Genomic DNA, 19803 nt, shown 5'->3' with positions numbered 1-19803 from the left:
GCTTTCATGAAAGAATGTAAAGTAATACTTACAGTATTTGGAATGTAAGCGACTCCAGGAACACAAACATCACAGTCCACTCTGTAAACAATGTCATCTCTCCCCCCTTGAAAGCTTGGCACATGCCATGATAACATGACAGTTGACTGGTCTACAAAATTAATTGTTACATTTCTTGGAGGCGATGGAGGTTCTGAAATGTGCAACAAACAAAAATATGGAACTAAGAATGAAATTTATTTATTTACTACATTATTATCTGTTACCTTTATGCAGGGTAATTCAAAAAGAAAGGGCAGATCTCAATTATTTACAAGTATTCCAGTCAAACTATAAAAGGAATTACAGACAAACTATAAGTGTTGTAACCTGCTGTAACCGCGACCATTCCAGTTGCAGGGTGGCCAAGAAAGTGCGGCGGGATCAAACGGAGAGCGGCCCGCAAACAAACAAATGAACAGAAAGGACGGACACGAAACAACGACAGACGAGAAAGACCTTAAGACGACAACATGGAAGAAGCAACGGAGTGACAGGGACAACCAAACGAATCCAAGACGTCCACTAGTAATGAAAACAAAGAACGGTAAACACGCTGTCTGTTGTCGAGGCGATATGTCAAGACTCATGCAACGATTAGACTCGCTGGCTGAGCGAGAGACAGGCACTTAAATACTCTATCGGGGGTGCCGCTATTGGCCGCTGGAACCATGTGTTCCACTGTGGCGCCCTCACACTAAATGTGGGCCAGGAGGCGTGTGCCGCCACAGCTTACAGCGCGATGGTGCAGAGACCTATAGGGGTCTTCGATGTCCATGACATCCGGCAGGGATTCGAATTCCGCCGCGTGTGGTACCAGAATAAGAAATAGAAACACATTGTGCATGTCACTAGATAGAGGAAGGTTCAAAGCTTTCGCACACCTGTGCTGTTGTTTTCTTGTACCAACATGGCGACTATACCACGAGATAAATCATTTTATGTGTTGGAATTTGTCTGAAGCCAATCCATTGTTCAAGTGCAACATGCATTATTCTTTTGATTCAGCAAGAAGCCACCTCTCCACAACCAGGTTTGTGGCTGGTATAAAAAATTCTTGGAAGTTGGTTATATATGCAAAGGCACGGGTCAGCCATGCATGTCTGATGAAAATGTTGAGCATATCCGAGATATTTTTGGCATGCCAGGTCGACAGACCTTACATCTTGCCTTTTTTTAACATAAAAGACAGTCTTTGTCCCACTTATAGCGGCTACTCTTGACAACTTGAACTGTTGAAGCTGTTGATTCAATTAACAGAGACCTGTTGATCCACGTGGGGAATGAAATGGACTACCATTTTTATGTTTCACAAGCAGCATATGTGCTCATGTTGAGTGTATGGTATACAATATGGTATACGATCTGTATGAACAAAACATGCTGACGGAGAGGGTGCTCCAATTGTGAACAAACTCTCTGAATTTGCGCGTTCAGTAAGAAACTCGATTACAGCCCACTGTTTCTCATGCACCGACAAAGTTATATTACACACCGCCATTATACATGCGTCAGTAACACAGAAATTGCAACAAAATACATAATGTACATCATAACAACCAACAAATCAATATGGGTGTATCAAAAAGAATCATCCAATTTAAAAAAAATCATAACTATTATGTTGAGACGTGAACAACATACTGTTGGAAAGAGCAAACTCTCGAGGTTTCTTTTATTTTTAAATTCCTAAGGGACCAAACTGTGAGGTCATCAGTCTCTCGAGTTTTACCTGGTTCCCACTTCAATTCTAATAAGTTCTTGGCAAGATTGAGGATGATACATTTTCTTCCATGCTTAGTGTTTAATGATGAGGCAACATTCCATTTAAATGGACAGGTAAACTGTAACAATGTGAGAACATTGGGTACGGAACAACCACATGAAGTTGTACAACATGAGAGGGACTCTCCAAAATGTTATGTGTTTTGTGCAGTTTCACAGGAAAAGGTTTATGGCCCATTTTCCTTTGCCAAGAACACTGTTGCAGGAAGCTCATATCTTGATATGCTTAAGAACTTCCTTTTCCCACATTTGGAGACTGATACGAACAACTTTGTTCACCAACAGGATGGGGCACCGCACAAAGGCATCTGGAAGTGTCGGGATTTTTAAATCAAAGGATTACCGAATGATGGATCAGTTGCACTGGACCAAATGATTCAGCCTTGTATTACTGACCTCCAAGGTCGCTGGACCTGACTGTATATGATTATTTCTTGTGGGGGTTTATTAAAGACTGTTTATGTGCCTCCGTTACCAACAACAGTAAATGAACTGATACATCACATAACAGCAGATGTGGAAGCTGTAACTCGAGATATGCTCACTGTAGTATGGGAACAATTTCAATACTGCACTGATATGTGCTGTGCATCTCAAGTGAGGCATATTGAACATCTACGAAAAGGTATGAAAAAAAACTTTTTGAGTTTCCTGTTCATCAAAAAACAAAGTTCATTGTATATGTTTATTAGTTTCAGAAATATAGACATGCCAAATTAGATGATTCTTTTCGATACATCCTGTAGTATGCACAATGGGCAGTTGAGTAACTTCAACTCAACATACATCTGACAAATGCAATTTTGTGTATTACAACATTTATCATTCACATCACTGACACAGTAAAGTATTTCCAACTGGTTCACAGTTTGTCAGATGCACTTTGACAAGGCACAGTAATTACATATACGAGAGGGTCTTGTGTGACACCTTCATCCCATAGTCACAAAACCCATTTGTATGCCATCATCAAAATAACTTAGATCAACAATTTTACTGAAACTTGCAGGCAGATTAAAACTGTGTGCCTGACCGAGACTTGAACTCGGGACCTTTGCCTTTCACGGGCAAGTGCTCTACCATACTTGCCCACGAAAGGTGAAGGTCTCGAGTTTGAGTCTTGGTCCGGGACACAGTTTTAATCTGCCAGCAGGTTTCATATCAGTGCACACTCTGCTGCAAAGTGAAAATCTCATTCTCGAAACAATTTTACTTCTTTATTTCATGAACTAAGAGTAACTACTGTAATACATAAAATTAATCCACCTCTTTCTTTAATTTATCCCAGGTCAAAAACCTTCAAAGCATCTACAGTCAATGAACCATGTCACTGAAAGCACTATAGCTACATCAATTCCTCCCATTACGTCTGTGCTATGTAAGCAGACAGTGCAATTACCCTCACTGTCTCTCTGTTAATTAATAGTCCTATACTGGTCCTTTCCACATGTGGCATTGAAACCACAGCTGAGTGCATGTCTCACTAATTGAGATTAATCAACAGAGGATTTATCCCTATTCTCTACCTTTTTTATAAATGAAAACACTCAATAAATGTAAACCTAACCCCAGAAGGTGCATTTGAGTGTGATTATGAGATGAAAAGTAACCCAAAAAATAAACACCACAACCGTACACAAGAAGAAAATTAGATTTTGATTTAGACAGGTGAAGAGCCCACTTCTGGGACACTGGAGGGGCACCAGCCCCAGATCAAATCCACATGGTGAATTAATGACACAGGCCGGTGTGCCAGCTGACCAGATGTCGATTTTAGGAGGTTTTCCACATCCAACGAGGTAAATACCAGGCTGATTCCCAAGTCTTGCCTCAGTTACACAATTTACAAACACTTTTAAAACCACTGTCACATCAGACCAGTCGGTGTACACTAACTGCAGACAGATGGGATGAAGAGATTCCTCCCTGGGAAAAGGAGGTGGTCGGTGGTGAAGCTGGTAGTAGCTTTAAAATGCCTTTGGAAGTGATGTCCCATCATAATAATAATGTAACTAGAGACGTTCCATACCAGTCCCAACCTGCAATTGTCTGAACAGAGGGTACTGGAATGGATGGCTGCAGGTTTTCCCAAATTGTAGGTTCAAAATTACACAGAAGGTAGAGGATGTTTGTCAGAGTACTGTATTTTAAAATAAAGAACTAGTGGTTGAAAGAATATTTCAAGTACTACAAGGGTTTGCATGAGTAATATCAGTTGCCTGCTGCATTGATGTTGGAGGTTCTACCATGTCTAGGCTTAAGTTTACCACTGCTTACTGCTCGTGATTAGTTGTTGAAGATGGAGCATTACTTGTTGCAGGAACTTGTAAACATGTGTTTAATGCATGGTGTAGCAGGATGTGTTGACCAGATGTGCAGAGAAATATGTTTCACAACAAGTGTTATCCTAATTTGAAGAAATTTATCACCGTGGATACAAATTTATGAGAAAGTAGGTAGTTCAAGGTAGAGAGAGGTGGCCAAGGTTTTCAACAAAGCACTGTTCACATAGTATAATTTGAGGACATGATGTTAGATTATTGTGAGAAGTTTCATCAATAAACACCCATCAACTTTCCCGTGAGGTGAATAAAGAGTGGAAAGTACTAGTCGACTAACAATTATACCTCTATTGATAACAATAAGTGCAATAGATTGGGCCCAATGATTTCAATCCCCAGTTCAATTCTGTCAATGGATTATGCCGAATTTCTAGTTTCCATTCATAGGACTTCTTTTGTACAAGCATCTGAACAATGAACAAACTCATTGTGTGATTGGAAGGAGCAGTGCCATCTCATCAATAGTGCACTATGATTTTTTCCAATGGTGTAGCTTGAAATCACTGGTGTATAGTTCGCCCCTTAGCTGAATGGTCAGCGTGTCTGACTGCCATGCAACAAACTCGGGTTTGATTCCCGCCCAGGTCAGAGATTTTCTCCACTTCAGGACGGGGTGTTGTGTTGTCCTCATCATCACTTCATTATCATCAACACGCAAGTCACTCAATGTGGCATCAGCTGGAAAGACTTGCAACTCAGTGGTTGAACTTAACCAGGTGGGAACTCCTGGCCATCAATGCCATATGACCATTTCATTTTTACTGATGTATGAAATCCCAGTATGAGCTGCCTGTAGGCTGAAGAATGAGCAGAGTTTGTGATGAGGCAAGTGGCATTTCCTGGAAGAATGCTACAACTCCTGTTCAGGTACACTAACAATCAGTTTGTTTCTAATAATATAGCGCGGTGATTTATGTGGAGTATCTTCCTGTGCCTTTTTTGTGATGATTATATTAGTTACTAAAATCATATAGTCCTATTCACGCACTTAGTGAAATAACCAGTTATTTTGTGAGATGAAGTAGTGTATAAGCTTAGTACCTTACAACAGAATGTGCACAATATGCACAGAAGGTATTTGCCAAGTAGAGAGTGTTCAGTTTTTGTAATGTGATTAGTGCTTGTATTAAAAGAGGTGGCACAACAAGAACCGTTACGTAATACTATGAGTCCCAATCAATGGACTGTTAATCTATTTAAACATCAATCGTGCCATGACAAAAATTGAGTACATCACAAAGGAACACCAAAATAAACCACTTTTATATGAATCACTAAGGAAGCACACTTAGCAGTTTAAAAGGAAACCCAGCTTTATGAACAGTTCAACAAATTAGTAACTTGACAAATGATGGGCATTTTTATGAACAAAAAAATTTGTCAACATTATGCAAACTACTTCTTGCTGTAAAACAAAAGATCTATTTTTCTTGGCAGTCACTGGAAGAAGTCTGGAAACACACAAAATATTCTGATAGGGAGCACCAATATAATTTAATGTTGATAAAAATACTTGATACAAGTAACAAGATTCTGAGAGGAAGACAAAAAGTTTTTACTCATTTAATAGGAGCACTGCTGAAGGGCCATTATGGCCTTATATGAAACAGCCTAAGGGAACACCTTGTGACATAGATGGATACAGAGTGTGGGAATCACCTACTCTCTCTTCAGTTTCCTGCAGGCTTTATGGACTGATGAGGAATTAGCTGACTGAGTCTTAACCACCTCTCTAATTATACAGATGACAACAGGGGTAGTGTGATACAAAATTTAATGGAGCCACTGTAGCGTATGCAGCGAGACTGGTAGTCATCAGTTGTAGCCATTATGAAGTTTAGCTTTCATTTTATTTCTAACAATTAGTTTCTCATCTCATTGTATTCAGTTCAGGAAACTCTGTCATCTGTGTACTTTAATCCTAGAGGTTTGGGACCCCTTGTATACACAATAAATGCTTACTAAGATGCTCCCACACACACACTTTCATTCTAGTTCTGAAACAAAATTTCATAAGAGGCTATATAAAATACTTCACATTTAATGTTTCCATTACCCACATTAAATGTGCTGCCTCTCATCAAAAGGTGTTTTCATGAAGCTCCAGGAGGCTTGCAAAATTGTATCAACAGGTAATAGCTACTTAATAGGGAGTGCAGTGGCAAGTGTAGACAGTTGTTACAAAGTGGGCACTTTAAACCTCCCTTCTACCTGTATTTCTGACTTTGAGTTTCTGACCCCGTTCCACCTTAACTCACTGAAATTTGAAAAAAGTTGGGTTTTTGAGAGGGTGCATTACTCTCTTGATGCCTGAGCTGGCCTCACATATGTTCTGTTGGGGACAGATATCGGGATCTTGCTGGCCAAAGAAGCACCTCAGCATCAAACAGATAGTCCATATAGATGTGTGCCACATGTGGCCTGTGGTGTCAGGCTCGATTTCTCACATTGTGAGGCTCAAGGTTGGCACCACCAGGGTCTACTGGAAGCATAGCAACCAGCCAGTGCAGTCAACCACAATGCGGCTGAGGGCTACACCTATGAGGAAGCTTTGCAGCACTTCTGCAGCTGGCTGTTATTTATGTCTGGCCTCAGAACTCTAGACTCAGTCTGTGTTCAGTCACAAGTCTTTTAACATGGAGCTACTCGAATGTGTCATCAAATGTCAGTGGACAAAGTACTGTCCACGTAGTCTATGCAGCATGTCTCTGCCTACTTACTGTACCGCACACAGAGTTTTGTGTTAAAAGTGGATTTATGCCCACCGCTGTACCATCCCACATTCGAGCCACGTCTACTAAACAAGTAATGTGTTTTTCTTCAATAATAAACAATTTGTTTAGAACTGTGTCACCATTATTTATTGTTTTAAGACTGAATGTTTCAACAACACTGGTGATTGCTTTGGAACCTATGGTTATGTGTTCTTACTCCAACAAGTGGCAACATTTCGTTTACTGTGTTTGTGTGCTCTTGTTGAATTATCATGCCTGATCCATAACCAGAACTTTCTCTGTCACAATCTGTTCAGTTACAGGGGCAGCAGATTCAAGTACTGCTGCAGAGTATCACCTGACTGACACAGGTAGTAACCATGTCACAAATAGCTCCTTCTGCACCTAAGTTTCGAGAATTTGTTGGTCAGCAAGAGAATTGGGCCAAATACCATGTGCAAACTGAGGCACACTTCTCTTTTTACAGCATACAAGGTATGCAGTACAAAACCTATATTATTGCTGATGTGGGTGCTGAAGTATTTAATTTGTGCCCTAAATTATTCCCAGACTCTCATCTGGAGAACATAGATTACGAGTCATTAATGGTGTGACTGGATGCATACTTTGAATATCAGGTGCAAGTCACAGCTGCCCATTAGAAGTTACTTTGATTACAGAAGTAATCTGACCAAACAAACAAACATTTGGTAGCTGAATTGTGAATTCAGATGTTCTTGTAGACTTTCACACAATGATGGGTAAGCTCCATGATGCTTTACACAATACTAGGACGTCCTGGCCACAATGCTTCAGTGTGCACGACTGTAAACAGTGTCTGTGCAGGGAGGCTATGCTTTTTTCTTGTAGCAAGTGCAGCCGCATTCAATCCATATGTAGCATCACACCTAGCTGCAGTCACATTCCTGATCGCAGCTTTCTCCAATGGAAGTCAATTCCATATTCATTGAGACTGAGCACGGGGCACCATCAGTGACTCGACCTTCATGCAAACAAAAGCATTCAACAGTGAGTCATCGACGGTTGAACAAACTACATTTACATTTCCAAGTAACTTGGCATGCAGTGGAACTGCAGTTAGATACAGGTACTTCCATTACATCACTGACAACTGCTGCAGCAGCCTCATATGAAGCTGTTGGCATATAACAGATATCATATTCGGGTAGTAGGTGTTTGAAGCTTGCCAATGATGTTCAACAATAGTAACAAAACAGTGCCTTTTCATGTAATGTTTTACTGGGACAGCCTGAACATTGTTGGTTTTGATTCTTTTGATTTATTTGCTCTTGCTATTCGAGATACTGTCTTTCAACTGAATGCTGCAGTACCTCAAGAATGTGTCGACAGATTCTGAAACAAGTACAGTCCATTATTTCAAGAAGGATATGGGAAAGCTCAAGATTTTGAGGCTCATATAACACTTGACGGATAATGCTCAGCCAATATTTCATCACATTAGACCTGTCCCACATGCCATTCGTTATCTTGCCATGCAGGAACTACAAAGGTGACAAGACACTTGGGTTTGGGGTAATTCAACCTGTTTCCACAAGTCAGTGGGCAACGCCCCCCCCCCCCCCCGCCCCCCCCTGATTGCTCTAAAAAAAAGGTGTCTGTGCAGATTTCAAATCTACAGTCAATATTCAGACAGTGGTGGACCCCTTCACCTGCTTCCATGCAATGGACTTACGGACAAATTGGAACAGCATTGCTTCTTTTGAAAAACAGAATGTTGGATGAACCGTCCAAATGCTTTTTTGCTATCAATATGCACCTGGGGCTATTCCAGTTTCAATTCGTACCATTTGCCAGTGCACTGGCTTCCACCATTTTTCAACAGGTTTTGGAACAGCTGACAGCAAATGTCCTTTTGTGTTCCAACTACCAGAAAAACATTTATACAACTTGGAGTGTCTATTCAAAGTGCTTTCAGAAGTGGGCCTCAAGTGTAACAAGGCAAAGTGTTCATTTTTCCACATGGAAATGGAATATTTGGGTCATGTCATTAATACTCAGGGTATTCATCCAGCACAGTCGCATTTGTCGGTGATCAAAGATTTGCCAGCATCTCATTGCATATGTGTCATTCTATAGGACATAGGACTGTAGGACCGAAGTGGTGTCTTCCTACATGACAGGTTCTACTGACTTTGAACAAAACCCTGTGCAATTATAGTCCGTTGGAAAAAGAGGCACTACTTATTATTTATGGAGTTACCAAATTTCAGCAGTACTTGTATGGGCAATGCTTTCTTCTTATCATGCAGATCACAGGCTGATGACAGCTCTGTTGAGACTCTCCCAAGTCTTCACCCCCATGGACAGCTACCAGTATGAGCTTCCGTACAGGCCCACACCTCAGCATTCCAATGCTTAATTGTTTTGTCTTGGTTACCAGAGGGTATCGAATCAGCTTTTGATTCATTTGAGGATTCCTGTTTTCACTTAGATTCCTGGGATTTCAACACACTTCTTGGGTGAAACTGCATCTGACCCAGTTCTATGGGTGGTTCTGCAGTGTGTCCACCTCGCAGTCTAAAGGAGATACACCACACTGCTGATGCGCTTTATATTTTCTGCACTGGCACGCTATTTCTGTGCATATGGTGGTTGTTCTCTCTCACATGGAGAATGACAATGTGCAAGTCCTGCTGGTCCCTCAATCATTCCAGTGGAAACTGCTGCATTTGCTCCACAAGGGTCATTGGGGAGGGTGCATCCCAAGCAATTAACTACACGCATAAGTTCCCCTTTGTCCTCCATATGCAGTCCAGTACAACTACTAGTATGGTGTCACCCCTCACCTCAATCTTTTGTCTTGAAGGATTGCTCAAAGTTGCTGACAATGGACCACAAATCATGTCAGCAGACTTTCCTCACTTTTAACAGGTCAATGGCATCCAGCACATCACACCACCACCATGTCATCTAACAATCCAATGGAGAAGCTGAACATTTTGTGTGCACTTTTAATACACAAATGGACAGGCTGTGCCTCTCCCACAGACGAGATAGGTCTTCAAAGAAGCTTATCTCATCCTATCCCTCCTTGCCACAAGATGGAAAGGATCTGGTGGAGTTTCTGCACGGTTGTTGACACCACACGTTTCTTCATCTCTCATGTCTGCAGCAGAAGCCCTACATTCTGCCGCACCCAACGAAGTTTCAGCCCCACGAAACAGTGAGTTCCATGATGTCTGGCAAGGTGCAGTGGTGGGTACAAGGTGTTACTCCAGATTTGTTGGGTAGATTAATGTATTCTATCCAAGGTCTGAAGGGACTGCACTGGCTTCATCAGAAAAAAAATGCACGGTTACATGATCTGCTGCAGTTTCTTTGTTCCCAGACCCAGTGCTCTACAGGGGTCTGCAGTAGAAGCTGTCTTTTCTGTCTCCTCACTCACCACGTCACCGCCTCTGGTTGAGGCATCCACGAAAGTTGATGTGGAGCATCCAACTCCAGCATCGCTGCCTGTTCTACAGCCTGAGCGGATGTCCGTCCAGGGGTCATGTTCAGTCATTCACCAAGATGCCCCAAAGGATCCAGCTGCCATCAAGGATGGTCCATCAACAGCATCAGCACCCTCAGACACGAGCAGTTTTTCAGCTGGTATTCCTGACCATTCACAAGGCAGATACTGGCATTCAGACAGGGGCCTGCCATCAGCCGTAGTCACAGATCCAGTCCCGTCAGCAATGTCTGCCTCCTGACCTGCGTCTATCAACGCCTCAGCAGTACATGGCAATGGTGCAAAGTTTAGCAAAGAGGAATGTGGTGTCATCAATATCTCGCATCATGAGCCTCAGAGTTAGCACCATCACAGACACTACTAGAAGCATAGCAGCCAGCTAGCATGGTCAACCACGAGATGACTGAGGGCCACACCTATGAGGAAGCTTGGCAGTGCTGCCACAGCCGGCTGCTATTTATGTGCAGCCTCAGAGCTCTACGCTCAGTCTGTGTTCAGTCGCAAGGCTTGTACCACGGAGCTACTTGAGTGTGTCAGCAGTGAGAAAGTACTTTCTGTGTAGTCTATACAGTGTGTCTCTGCCTACTTACAGTACTGTACAGTCAGTGAAGAGAGTCTTCTATAACAAATACTTTGTTTAGAGTTGTGTCACCATTCTTTATTGTTTTAGGGCTGAACATTCCTACTCTCTAGATGTGACACAATGCAGACAAGCACTGTGCTGGCATCACGATACTGTTGCATGGGAGGCAATACAAGAGGATGCAGGATGTCTGTAACATACAATTGTGGTATCAGAGTCCCCTCAATCACCGCCAACCATGACCGGAAGTTATACCTGGTGACTCCCCACACTACTATACATCTTCAAAACAACAGAAGAATGAGAGCTCTCTCCAGGTCACCACCATATTTGCTGGTGATGGTCATCGGGGATAGTGCAGAACCACAATTCATTGCTGAACACAAACTGCGGTATCATTCATCAGCAATTCTTGTTTCTTGGTCATTGAACTACTCCAAACACAGCTGTTTGTTTTGTGGTGTTAACGACAGTCTACAACTGAGATTGTAATTCTCTATTCAGGTTGCTGCTAGTTACAGGATGGGATGAGGCACTATGTTGCAGGAAGTTCATTATATATTCTCGGATGGCAGGTATACATGTGACGGAATAATGATGTGCTTGATTCACAATATTGTGATCCCTTGTGGTGGTCAGTTGAAGTTCAATGTTTAGTATTGTTTCCATGCAGTCCAACATCGGGCCACAGTCACATCCAAATGTTGCACAAAACTGGAAAGTATATTTTCTCCCAGGTGAAGAAACACTTTTTCCATGTTAAGTGGCAGTATATTTTTCCTCAGAACTGTAAAACTTATCAATCCTTTGAATGGTTATGGTTTTATACATGGGTGTAGAATTTCCTGACACTTTAGGAAATGAAACTCACGGGGAAAAAAAACACATTTTGGAAAGATTTCTGATGTGCAGCAACATATACGCTGAATATTTTCATATTACGAAAGTATGAATTATTATAACATGACAGAATAGAATTCATGAAGTACCAATACGTAATGCCTATTAGGCATACTACAAGCAAAAAGCTTTAAGTTAGAAAATAGTTTCACATTTCATTCATACGCTCCAGTTTCTCGAAAAGTAGTAGTACAAAATTTTTATATAAATTTGGCATTGTCATATTCTTCCATAACTTGGGTGATGTCCCTGTTTCTTCTCCTTCCTTGTTATAACAAACAGCCTTGTCATCACTAATTCTGTAACTATTCCTGCCATTGAAACTTACTGGCAGATTAAAACTGTGTGCCCGACCGAGACTCGAACTCGGGACCTTTGCCTTTCGCGGGCAAGTGCTTGGTAGAGCACTTGCCCGCGAAAGGCAAAGGTCCCGAGTTCAAGTCTCGGTCAGGCACACAGTTTTAATCTGCCAGGAAGTTTCATATCAGCGCACACTCCGCTGCAGAGTGAAAATCTCATTCTGGATTCCTGCCATTGTCAAAACTTATTCGCCGGTTAACTTCACTAATCCTGCCAGAATCACTGGTTTAGTTACCCCGCGATTAGTCTCCGGGTAGGCGTTGTTACATGCTCATACAACATGTTTTCCACACTACTTCCAGAACAGAGCTTAGGCAGCTGCTAGCTAGGGACTGTACAACTGGCCCTTACTAGTGTAGCAATCTGGCCAAAAATTTTCTGTCAAAATTTTATATTTTTGGATACACTGAAAAGATAATATGTAACATTTCTTACCTGTTATTCCTGTTAGTCGTTTATATGCACTCTGGTAGTCGGAATCTACAGATTTCGTAAGTAATTGTAACAATGTTAATCATTCGCAAACCTAATCAACTACATAATCAGACAGTGATTGGCACTGACCTGTTCGGCTTTACTCCACTCAGCTCGTATAGCCCCATCCCCTTTTACCTGTGGGAAAATTTATCTCTAGGTGCAACGAGGATTCCCCTGACAGAGGCATCATGTATACTATGCACGCATTCTAAAATTAACGTATGATTCATTCACAAATCAACTTAAAATGTGTTCAAAAACCAGCAAGGATGCATTTCAAAATCATATGAATTAATCAGTAGACCAACGTGCAATGGATGCTAGTTGGTTTGTGAAACTAGGTTTTTTTCCGCAAGAATATGAATTTGGTGTCCACCCCCCCCCCCCCCCCCAAAAAAAAAAACCCGCCCGGGCCAATACCTCGGTTTGCATCCATCTTTATGTCTGGATCTGGTCCAGGGTGATTTTATTTTCTTCCAAAAATGACAAAAATATCTGTGGGTATCATTTTGAATCCATGTATAAGGATTTTTCTGTCTGTAAACTATCCTCGAATAACCTTCCCAATCAAGCATACCATTGTGCCCCCACTAACTGGTTTGAGAAAACGGTAAATTAATTTTTTGGGGAAGCAAGGATTTACTTTACTTTCTTAAAACTTTCAGAGAGGGATCATCATCTTCTTGGCCAAACAGTAAAAGACTGCTTGAAATATCACTGCGGCAAGACCACTGGCACAATCAGGTATTAGCAAGTATAAAATCAGTACACATATGCATAAAACAAACTAAGTGTTACTTTCCTCCATGTAGCTGTTTTATATAAGATAAAATAGCACTGTTTTCTAAAGTGCACTCAACAAATTGAATAATACCACTAGAATACTTACGAGTACAGGGCATAGTTTTTGGGTCTTTCTCTGCCCGATAATACTGTGGATCACACTGACACTCACTAAATCCATAATCAGATGCCTTGCTATGGTTTGGGCATGGCTGACAGGGCTCATCTCCAGTGATGTGCTTGAAAAATCCAGGTGAACATTCTGTGGAACATTAAAAATCACTATCACTTTATTCTCTTCATAAATTAATAAAAAACTGACTTAATACGGGTTTCATTCAATTTCTAAGAATCACCTACAAATAGAATGACAGGTAGAAAATTTGTAAAAGATGAAGGATGGAAGATCAGGTGTTAACGTCCTGTCTACAGTGCAGTTATCAGTGATGGAGCACAGGCTCATTTATAAAAAGGATGGAGAAGGAAATCAGTTGTGTGCTTTACAAAAGAGCCATCCTCAATATTTGCCTCTAGTGGTTAAAGTAAACCGCAGGAAAGATAAATCTTAGAAAACATAAATCTCATGGCTAGATGGGGGATTTAAACACTGCTGCTCCTGAACGTAAGGCTAGTGCTTCAATCACAATGCCACCTTGCACAGAGTATGTGTTTAAGGTGACCAAGGTGATCAAACTTCTGTGAAAGAGGCTTCTTCATACAAGGCAGTGTCTGTGTGAACTAGTTTACCTATACATAGTTTTACAGACCTCCATGCCTTCAAATATGGAACAGTGGGTGTCCTAGTTTATAAAGATGACACACTGGATGCTCACTTACACAATTATACCACTTGCAATAGGCGATTGTCCTACAAGACAACAATGTTCCACCACACAACTCATTTTATGGTCAAAACATTTTCAGCAACAAACAATTTGGCACTCTGAGTGTCTGGCTCTATCTCCTAAACTGAACATCCTAAGTCACATTCAGGAAGTTTTCAGCAAGTGTTTTCTGTGCACAGACTTCCTTTCCATATCCTTGCATACCAAGAAGAGTTTCGCAAGGAAAATTACATGTGGAAATGTAGGGTGCCACTGTCATTATCACATGCTTCTCCATGTACTGTATTACTGCTTGTAATATATTAAGCAGACAAATCCATTTTGTAAATTTCAAGCATAATTTATTTGCCTGTGATTATTATTTAAAATTTTATCTATGCTGTGTCAAGTGTTTTATGTTTTGGCTACAGTAAACCACGTTTGACAGAAGACTTTTTGAATTATCATCATTTTTGTGCTTTTCTCTTGATTTTTGGCAATCAGTTTAAAACATAATTACTGAACTTCTATGAGCCATGAAAAATTGTTATAAAGTCATAGTCAAGTATCACATACAAGCAGATGAGGAATATATTTCTTCAATTTGATAAATACCCAATAACCTATTGAACGGACAGTTGATTGTTTTACAAATGATATCAATGTGTAATAGGAATTTGAAAATTGTCTGACAACATAGCACAAAAGATACTATGATAAAAACAATGAAAGCATGTAAACGTTACACTGTACAGGAGGAGAACATGTGCTGATAGGACAAAGATGGGGAAGGAAATCGGCTGTATCCTTTACAGAGGATCAATCTCCCAAGCATTCACCTAAATCTAGGTAGCCGGATGGGGATCTCAATATTGCTGCTCTCAGAAGCAAGACCAGTAGCAATGTACATAATCTTATGATAAGTTTTATCAGTTAACAGAAGTTTCGGTTAACACAAATTATTAAGATTTTTAGTCAGTTGCATCACTAGATTGTTTCATTTAACACCAAGTTTCAATGTTTTTCTCTTTTTTTTCCTTTTGTTTCTCTGCTAGAGTTGCATGAGTAACACTGCTTGACAAACGCAATCAACAACAACAATCACGACACCAACAGAGTGAGCAATAAGATCCAGTCAGCCAATGCACTTCTGTGTTCAGATATGCTTTTTTACCTTAAAAGAGAGGTAGTACGAGTAACAACTTCACAGTGCTAAGAACAAAAATGTTAAAGCTTTAAGTCTAGAATGATTCAACTATATGCACACTTCCAATGTATCTTTAATTGTACCTATAATTCAGTCAAAAGCAGACGAGATTGAAAGAACCTTAGACACTCAATATTTCTGATGTGCTTGTGGTTGGCTGTACTGGCTCCAAAAGCGACACTCAGTTTCATCATTAGCGATTTGTCAAGAAGCAAATAAGGCTGATGAAGAAGAAGCAAACAGCTGGTTGCATCAGTTTGACAAAATGAGAAAAAGTATGCCTCATGTCATTTCTACAAGATGGACAAAAATGGATTTTTATACAACCTTTTCAAAACATGTACCCACAAAATAAAAGGTGACAAGTGCCATTGAGGAGCACACAGTAAAGAATGTTTAACTGTTGTACTTGAACATAATTCAGATACCAGTGATAAACATCAGCCTTGGGTGATAATTAATTCTGAAAAACAACCATGTTTTATGAACATAAACATTGATACATTACTTTGCACCTATTCTCACCTTATGAGAGCTTGGATTGATAGTTCATCATTCTGTAAGTGGCTTCTTCATCATTGGACACATGCAATATGCTGTAGTAAAAAGTTGCTTGTGAATCATTCCCCTGCAGCAATCACTTCCCACTCCAACTCTACTCGCACCGTGTCATCATGGACTCGCCACAGCCTACTGTTCACTTGTTTATCAGCAATCAAGTGGGGCAGCGTCTCTCCGAAAGCTGCCTCAAAGAATAGGCTCTAGCTCCTTCACTCACTGTCTGTGTTCAAAGAGGCATCACTTTTTCGTCAGTCCACTTGCTCTTGGTGTGTAGTTCAGATTTACTCTCCTTCATATTGCACTACCATTTAAGTTGTCATTTTGGTTATTACTGTGGCTATTATTCTGGTTTTGATTCTGTTTACTATTGTGGTTAGTCTTCTATTAGTTCTCAAGAATGTTGAAAAGAAAAAATACTGAAAACTCTGTTTTCAATGAGGAATTGGAGATTAAGTACATTTTTGTACAGAATTCCAATGAGAAACTGCTATGTTAAATATGAAAAAAGCGCTTAAATTAAAAACAAGGGTAGTAATCTTGCTTAACATTTCCCTTCACTCCATAAAGCAACACATGGAAATTACTCTTGCTGCTGAACACTTTAAAACAGTTGCTCTGCTACATAACACTGGAAGTCGAATTCTTGATATTGGACATAGCATACAAAAGAAACTAAACAATCACATTACAAACTGTTGGTACTATTCTTTGTGTGTGGAGTAGAGTACTGATCAAACAGATCTATGTTAGTCAATTACTGACTTTTATTTGCCTAATAATGGACAATTTTCCTGTACATGAAGAGCTGCTTGCTTTAATTTTGTTAATCACAACAACAGGATTGGATATTTGTAACACAGTTAACAAGTGTATTGACAAAACTGGTGGTTCTAAAATGTGCTCTGCTATTTATACCGATGGTGCACCAGCTATGACCACTGATGACTTCGTTGGTCAATTAACAAAAGTGGAATAAGCTGTTCAGTGTTTAATTGCATTATTTGTAAGGAAGTGCTATGCGGAAAAAGTGTCAGAAAGTTTTCTGTAGTGAAAGATGTAACAAAAATTGTTGTTGTTGTGGTCTTCAGTCCTGAGACTGGTTTGATGCAGCTCTCCATGCCACTCTATCCTGTGCAAGCTTTTTCATCTCCCAGTACCTACTGCAACCTACATCCTTCTGAATCTGCTTAGTGTATTCATCTCTTGGTCTCCCTCTACGATTTTTACCCTCCACGCTGCCCTCCAATACTAAATTGGTGATCCCTTGATGCCTCAGAACATGTCATACCAACCGATCCCTTCTTCTGGTCAAGTTGTGCCACAAACTTCTCTTCTCCCCAATCCTATTCAATACTTCCTCATTAGTTATGTGATCTACCCATCTAATCTTCAGCATTCTTCTGTAGCACCACATTTCGAAAGCTTCTATTCTCTTCTTGTCCAAACTATTTATCGTCCATGTTTCACTTCCATACATGGCTACACTCCATACGTATACTTTCAGAAATGACTTCCTGACACTTAAATCAATACTGGATGTTAACAAATTTCTCTTCTTCAGAAACGCTTTCCTTGCCATTGCCAGCCTACATTTTATATCCTCTCTACTTCGACCATCATCAGTTATTTTGCTCCCCAAATAGCAAAACTCCTTTACTACTTTAAGTGCCTCATTTCCTAATCTAATTCCCTCAGCATCACCCGACTTAATTAGACTACATTCCATTATCCTTGTTTTGCTTTTGTTGATGTTCATCTTATATCCTCCTTTCAATACACTGTCCATTCCATTCAACTGCTCTTCCAAGTCCTTTGCTGTCTCTGACAGAATTACAATGTCATCGGCGGACCTCAAAGTTTTTATTTCTTCTCCATGAATTTTAATACCTACCCCGAATTTTTCTTTTGTTTCCTTTACTGCTTGCTCAATATACAGATTGAACAACATCGGGGAGAGGCTACAACCTTGTCTTACTCCCTTCCCAACCACTGCTTCCCTTTCATGTCCCTCGACTCTTATAACTGCCATCTGGTTTCTGTACAAATTGTAAATAGCCTTTCGCTCCCTGTGTTTTACCCCTGCCACCTTCAGAATTTGAAAGAGAGTATTCCAGTCAACATTGTCAAAAGCTTTCTTTAAGTCTACAAATGCTAGAAACGTAGGTTTGCCTTTCCTTAATCTTTCTTCTAAGATAAGTCGTAAGGTCAGTATTGCCTCACGTGTTCCAGTGTTTCTACGGAATCCAAACTGATCTTCCCCGAGGTTGGCTTCTACTAACAAAAATTATGAACTGAATATGCAGAGGAAATCGAGCACTATCTCACTCAGAATTTAAACATTTTTTGGAATAAGCTGACGCAGAATACAGAGACATACTTTTTCATTGCAAAATTTGTTGGTTGAGTGCAAGAAAATATTTAGTTCATTGTTTTGCACTTAGAAAAGAACTTTTCAAGTTTTTGAGTGTAGAAATAAAATTGGATACCATACCACCTGAAAACAAGCTGAAGTATTCACTTTATTATCAATATTAGCATTTATAAAAGACTTTACAAACCATTTAGATACTTTGAATTTGCATTTGCAAAGAAATTTCTGATATCTTTATACAGATATTAGTGCAATTTCCCCAGTTGCTGTGATTTGAAACATGAATGGGTTTAAAATTTTTGAGATTTATTTCCCTTACTGATGAAGTCTTCAATGAGTTTCACAATTGTTATAAAGATTTTAAATCATTATCTTTCATAATCCAATGAAAATTAGTCTTGGAAATGTTTGAAGTTATCTTCAAGAAGAAGTATGCGGTTTACAAAATGATCCATTCATGCTATGCAGAACAGAAAAAGATGCAGCAATTTTTGAAGTCATGCCACTATGTTGGTACCTACAACTTGCCGACTTCACTCTTCAAATAAAATCTTTATTCAGATAAACATACATTTGTGAAAGTACATTTACTTCAGCAAAGTACATTATATCTGCTCAGCACAATGCAGTTATCAATGAGTCATTGGAATATCTACTACATTTTGCTGCCACAAAAATTGAAATTGATACTGCAGAATTTGTCAAGATCAAGTTAAGAAATCAAAACATAAATATTTAAATATGTATTTACTGTCAGTACAAGAGTTTGAGACAAATAATCAGATAAAAATCAAAATTTTAGTAGATTGCTTCCTCTGAAGTTCACATACATGGAATAGATTGGATCTACAATCCACAATGATTGATAGTCATCCCTGCAATTGGCCAGCATGTGGCTATGACTGTGGCAGGGCCACAATGGCACCACAAGGGTCAAGATGGAGGGGAAAGAATTCGACAGAAGGGAATGGTTCGTGGACCCACGCTTTGCCAGGCCAGCTGTAAATGGTTAACATGTAGAAAAAACTATCCCAAAAATAGAATGCCACTGTAGTATTTTTCATCCTTTTTTACCCATTGTATTAAAAAAGGCAATCACATTACACTCACTTCAATATTCACATCCCACACCACATAATATGTCTGGTTCTGTCTGGGGTTGCCATTTATTGCAGTGTATGTAATGTTCATTGTTACAGTTTCACTCAGTTGAGATGCATAGCTAGTGTTAGCTTCCCACAATGCAGGTAATAGCTGACACTCCAAATGTTGTGAGCAAGATGTCTGGTATGCACACAGTGTTTCAAGTACACAGCAAAAATGGCTCGTAAGAGGGGGAAGTACCAAGTACTCATGTGGGGTGG

General features: G+C 40.0%; 1 protein-coding gene across 3 annotated transcripts in view; it reads right to left on the bottom strand.

Annotated features, from left to right (window-relative positions):
* LOC124721199 (ephrin type-B receptor 1-B) overlaps positions 1 to 19803 on the bottom strand; it is a 351145-nt gene that overhangs the window by 115382 nt on the left and 215960 nt on the right. For all 3 annotated transcript variants that reach the window (XM_047246044.1, XM_047246045.1, XM_047246046.1), the window contains exons 7-8: positions 13583 to 13738; positions 33 to 193 (exon numbers count right to left, since the gene is read on the bottom strand). In XM_047246044.1, coding sequence (XP_047102000.1) covers positions 33 to 193; positions 13583 to 13738 — 317 coding nt within the window. The remainder of the gene's footprint in view (positions 1 to 32; positions 194 to 13582; positions 13739 to 19803) is intronic.

The sequence above is a fragment of the Schistocerca piceifrons genome, chromosome X, assembly GCF_021461385.2.
Source record: "Schistocerca piceifrons isolate TAMUIC-IGC-003096 chromosome X, iqSchPice1.1, whole genome shotgun sequence".
In the NCBI taxonomy this organism is placed as follows: domain Eukaryota; kingdom Metazoa; phylum Arthropoda; class Insecta; order Orthoptera; family Acrididae; genus Schistocerca; species Schistocerca piceifrons.
Note: the sequence above shows the minus strand (reverse complement) of the source record. Positions and strands in the feature narration are given on the sequence as shown.